This window comes from Brienomyrus brachyistius, chromosome 2 (assembly GCF_023856365.1).
Source record: "Brienomyrus brachyistius isolate T26 chromosome 2, BBRACH_0.4, whole genome shotgun sequence".
NCBI lineage: Eukaryota > Metazoa > Chordata > Actinopteri > Osteoglossiformes > Mormyridae > Brienomyrus > Brienomyrus brachyistius.
In genome coordinates this window covers 32,780,875-32,786,656 of record NC_064534.1, presented here as the reverse complement: position 1 = coordinate 32,786,656, position 5,782 = coordinate 32,780,875, and the positions used below count along the sequence as shown (strand labels likewise).

The 5,782-nt window shown below is 44.4% G+C and overlaps 1 protein-coding gene across 1 annotated transcript; it reads left to right on the top strand.

The window, feature by feature from the left end:
- Positions 1-630: 630 nt before the first annotated feature.
- Positions 631-3,157, top strand: LOC125709950 (vimentin-like). The gene is made up of 2 exons (XM_048979041.1): positions 631-1,197; positions 1,749-3,157. Exons 1-2 carry the CDS (start codon positions 735-737, stop codon positions 2,423-2,425), a joined length of 1,140 nt encoding a protein of 379 aa, XP_048834998.1. The 5' UTR covers positions 631-734; the 3' UTR covers positions 2,426-3,157.
- Positions 3,158-5,782: the final 2,625 nt, after the last annotated feature.

The following is a 5,782-nucleotide window of genomic DNA, read 5'->3' as shown; positions in this document are numbered from 1 at the left end:
CATGAAAATGGAAAAACAAAACGTTTAATTTGTCCTTATAAAGATGCACAGTGCTTTTGAAAATATAAAGGAGCTGAGTATCTAAAACAACGGCAGGAGAGCTTCGTGTCATTTTTATCTTATCTTATTTTATGCTGCAGCAGTAAAAAGGCTGACGATTGCAGTGCTGCCCTCGTCTATGTCCTCGGGAGTATATCTCCTCAAAGGAAGCATCCTGCTATTTTTGGAGACATTTCCCTTTGTCACATTTCGATTCACGCCTGAACGCTGCTCCACACACAAAAAGAAACAAAAGGGTGACATGGAAAAACTTTTCCTTGAGTTGTCGTGGTGTTTCCCCCGTGAGCATAACACAGTGGGCGCGGCGAGGTCATTCACTCCCTGTAAGAGTGTCCTACATAGTGCCTGGCTTCACTTTTCCAGATAATTCAGCCACCAGCTATGTGGCATTCAGGTGAGAGAGCTAGTTCAGGCAACCAGGCTGCAGCATTTAATTAGTCCTATTAGTCATACTAGTCAAACCGTCACATTTCAGATTTAACAGACGTCTGAAACCTGGTAGACTTTCGAGGATGCGCGCGACATTCCCTGCTGCCAGTATAAAGAACCAGCAGCGATTTTCAGGGACACACATCTTGGGCTGCCAGGCAGGGAGCACAGAAAGGCTTAATATCTTACCATCACATCTTTTTCTTCCATCAAATACCTCTTAACCAAGACATTTCCACGCTACCATGAGAAGCACCCATACACGGCTGAGCATGTCGGTTGGCGGCACTAGCAGGGTGCGTGTGCAGAGCCCCTCACCCGCCCGATGCAGGGCGTCCTCGTTCACCCGTGGTCGCCCAGGCAGCCCGGGAGCCGCTGTCGAGTTGGGCACCAAGATTCACTGGCACAGCACCAATGAGAAAGAGGCGATGCAGGAGCTGAACGTTCGCTTCGCTGGCTACATCGAGAAGGTGCAACTGCTGGAGCAGCGGAATGCATCTCTACGCGCCCAGCTGGACACCCTGCGGGGCCAGCAGAAGGGGGCGCCCACCGGCATCGGCCAAGAGTATGACCGCAAATTCAGCGAGATGAGAGCCCAGATTGAGACCCTGACCGGCGAAAAGGGGGCTGCAGATATCGAAAGGGGCTACTATGAGGAGGAGGTGGAGATGTGGAGGCTGAAGCTTGAGGAGGAGCTGGTCCTCAAAGGTAAACCACCAGAAATGTGCCTTTACTTCAGAAGCAACATAGTAAAGTAAGTTATAATCAGAGGTGGAAAGTTCAGGTCCAGAAAGTACAAAGTACCAAGGTTTTGTTTCATCCAACAGGTTGAGTATAAACAGCCACACTCACAGACTACTCAACTGGCTGCTTGAAACAAAATCCTCAACTTGGATTTGTAGTTACTGCATCTTAACTTTCCACCTCTGGTTATAATCTTTAAAACAAATCTATGCAAATATGCATTCATCAACAAGAAGTGAATTTTAAAAACACTACATTCAATTTAATTAGTAGAACATACGCATCATTATCACAGGCAAGTATCATTTAATTAAGCACAGTCAAACCCAACTTAAAACAACAAGGTATTTATTAAAGAAATCCTCCTTTGCATCTGTTACGGCACAGAATGGAGTGATTGAAATAATAGCTTTAGGGTCCCTTGGTTGAATAGTACTAGTGAGACTCAGACAACAGCACTGAATGAAGTTTGCTCTAGCATATGATCTAATCCCTGATCTGATCTGAAATGTCAGAGGAAGCGGAAAGGATCCTCAAAGAGTTCCATCGAGACGTGGACAATGCCACCCTGGAAAAGGCTGATCTGGAGAGTCGCGTGGAGGAGCTGGTGGCAGAGATCGAGTTCCTGAAGAAGCTGCATGATGAGGAGGTGGCCGACCTCAAGAAGCAGATTCAGGACTCCAGGGTAACAACAGAACTGGACTCGGAGCAGCCCAACCTGGCTGGCTACCTGCGCAACGTGCGGGCGGAGATTGAGCAGATGGCGGCACGCAACGTGCAGGAGGCCGAGAAGTGGTACAAGGGCAAGTTTGACACACTCAAAGAGCGTGCCGGCAAGAGTGACGAAAAGGTGCAATCGATGAAGGAAGAGATCCACACCTTCCACAACCAAATCATGGACCTCCAGAACCAAATCGATGCAATGCGAGCCCGCAATGCAGCTCTGGAACAGCAGCTGGAGGACATGGAAGCGAGTCACCTGGACAAGGCATCCAATCTGCAGAATATTATTATCCAGCTTGAGACCCAGATCTGCGAAACCAAGATTGAGATGAGCAAGTACCTCCAGGATTACAAGGAGCTACTAAATATTAAGCTGAAGCTGGATGCAGAGATAGCCATGTACAAGAAGCTGCTGGAAAGCGAGGAGAAACGGCTGGGGATTTCCTCAGAGAAAATAACAAATGAATAGTGCCCCTTTGTGGTGGTTTTGTGGTACTGCATTATAAATTTATGTTTGGCCGTAGGTGTTTTTTATCAGCTATGACAATATTTGTCTTGCTTTTGCAGCACATTTTCAATGCAAGTGTGCCTCGTAAATTCCAGTTAGCAAGGTTAATCCGAAACATGACAGTGAAAGCTACTCCAAAACTCGCCATTTCAAGGTCAAACTCTCTAAGTACGTGAGCATATACATTGTCCTTTTACCGATTGGCTAATAACTCCATAATAACTCCAAAACTGAAGCAGTGCAGACAGCTGGAGAATCTCAACAGTGTAGGACCAGGAATTAGAAGGAAATGTTGTTCTGAGAGAATAGCTGGAACCTGGAACATTGTCGAAAATGATTCGCAGTGCCCCAGTTACACGCAATTTTCCGCAAGTACCCACTGCTTTTAAAGCATGAGTGTAACCTTTCTTCTGAAGTCTTTGCAGAATAAACGTAATTTTCTACTCTTCTGTGGAGAAGACCCCTCCAGCCCTCAAACACTGAAAGAACTGCCTATAAGCCAACTAGCCGTCAGCCCACTGTATCCTTCTTCATGTCGGACAGAGATTTCATCCTGCTTTTCTGTCCATACAGCTGACAGTGAACTGCGAGATATCACTCCCAACGAAGGCTAAACGTAAAAATTCACAAGCGCATTTACTTCACATACAGCAGGCACCACGCGTGTGTTCCCCCAATAAAGCTTGGCTTGTCCGCATGGGTCCGTCCGTGTTTGTGCCTGCTTGGGTGTCCATCTGCCAACCTGGCCTGTGTTATTTAACCACAGGATGTCACTGCACTGAGTCATTGCTCTTGCGCCGCTCAGAGCTGGACATTCTATGCTTCCTGTCCACGAGTCGCTCACTGCGGCCAAGTCATCCATTGTCACTGAAAGCCTCACTGCAGTGGTCTTCCAGTTCCAAATTTGGAATTCACATTTGTTCTGGTCATCCTACGATGCTCTCTGTTTTCACCAAGATATTTTAAGAACAGAACAGTGATACTTTATTGATCACCATGGGAGAACTGTCTTCTTTGCCAATCCCATCTTTTTTTCCATGAGACAGATACATATACAAGATAATTTTAACAAATGTATATGTATATATGACATATATTTCTCATCACACGGGGGACCTTATAGAAAAGAAATAAAAAAAACTGCTTTATTTTTATGCTAGTAAGTCCAATATGCAGCAAGCAGGCTATAATTACATTGTAACATTTTTAATTTTTTAACAGCCAAAAATGCAGAAAGTTCTATTCAGCATTATTTTTGAAATTCGATAATATGTAATCTCTCACTCCAAAGACCAGCCATGATGTACAACAGCCTAATAATAAATGTACATGTAGCTTTAGAAAAAAATTAAGAAATATTTATCTGGGTTTGATCGTGGTTCTGCTGGCAGGAGGCTACGCTGAGAAGCAGGCTGCTTCCAGGCTCAACATTTCTAAGACAGCAGTAAACAAGAATACGTGGTGGAGACACTGGGAATGAGCAGAGACCAGCCAGGTAGGGGGCAGAATCAGCTTTCTAATAGCAGAGACGACCGTCAACCTATTTAATCTCATGATTTGGAGGGTGCCATCAAGTGACCTTCAAAAGGAATGGGAAACATTAAGTGCAGGTGTGAAGTGCACTGCTAGGACAGGCTTCATAACAGGCTCCTAGAAACAGGACTGAAGACCCATAACGCAAGGAAGAAGGTCTTCATCAGTGAATGAGCAGGGATGAGCCAGGCTGGAGAAATGGGTGAAACCAAAAATTGTGCAGTCGTCTCTTCTCCCAGAGCTGTATATTATATATGAATATATAAAATACCTTAATCAAACTATGCTGGTTGTGGTTTACCTGTATGCACAACATATATAATTGCACTGCGGCCACTGATTCCGTTAAAATGCAATTATAGTGATGATACTTAATTTACTAAAATATCCATGTTTCTGTATAGCATCTGAACCTATATTTTCTTCTTTACATCTGTCAGTTTAGTACACGATTGAACTAAAATTGTAACAATGCATCACTGGAACATTCATCTGGGGTGTGAATGAGTTTTGTAGCAGTAGTTCAACTTCTTCCCACTAGATGGCACTGCTGTTAAGAAGCCCCCAAAATCTTCAGCTATATAAGCTACTAAACTTCTTGAATTGATCATAAATATAGCAAACTAGTTGTTTTGTAATGCCCGGGTTAGAAGGGATTCGAACTGGGTCATGACTTACCATTACCCTGTAATGGATGTGATAGATAGTAATCCATCCATCCATTTTCCAAACCGCTTATCCTACTGGGTCGCGGAGCCTATCCCAGAAGCAATGGGCATGAGGCAGAGAACAACCCAGGATGGGGGGCCAGCCCATCGCAGGGCACACTCACACACCATTCATTCACACATGCACACCTATGGGCAATTTAGCAAGTCCAATTAGCCTCAGCATGCTTTTGGACTGTGGGGGGGAAACCGGAGTACCCGGAGGAAACCCCACGACGACATGGGGAGAACATGCAGACTCCACAGACATGTGACCCTGGCGGAGACTCGAACCCGGGTCCGAGAGGTGAGGCAACAGTGCTAACCACCACCATACCGCCCCGATAGATAGTAATATTTTAACTTATATTAGAGTACGTTTTTCATTGCCGTTATTCCAGGTGATATTCAAGTACATTTGCTCTACATTATAAAATTCTCGCCCAATCATTAAAACACAGATGGTTAGCCCCTCTTTTCTGCACTTCGCAGATGTGAAATACTTGCCTAATCCTGAAACCTTGGGTTTGTGTTTGACATCGCGCGGTAAAACGAACTTCCTCTGAGAACAAAATAAACTGTAGAAAGCGCAAGGGAACTATTTATTAATGGCAACACTGCGCCATATGGAAATACTAAGGTCTTACACGACTTAAACGAGAAGAGACAAGCACAAAGCGGAAAAAAATTACGGGGCTAATGCACAGATGAAGAATTACATTTTAGTACCAGATGCACACAGGCAGTAAAATGCAGATACCACTGGAATACGGAATATACTTAAAATGTTAATGGTTCGTACCAATAAGTACAAAAACCGGACATACTTTCTTGAATACCTGAAATGTTTATTTACACCCCATTAAAGAGAAAAATAAACAACGCATTAAAACTATGAAAGAGATTGCATTTTGCCGGCTTGAGCCTCCATATCTGCTCCTTATGATGCAGTAATATATGCTCGCTCGTTCAGACGGCCGCAGTTAGATTAACTCCTAACTTTTCATTCAACCATCTCTGTTTCTGATCACGGAACTGAACCTCCGTTTACTTCCGTCTCTGTGGGCGCTTTTAACGA

Coding starts and splice junctions, on each gene's coding strand:
- LOC125709950 (XM_048979041.1), top strand. CDS start 735: ATGAGAAGCACCCATACACGGCTGAGCATGTCGGTTGGCGGCACTAGC. Junction 1,198..1,748: donor GGAGGAGCTGGTCCTCAAAG/GTAAACCACCAG, acceptor CTGAAATGTCAG/AGGAAGCGGAAAGGATCCTC.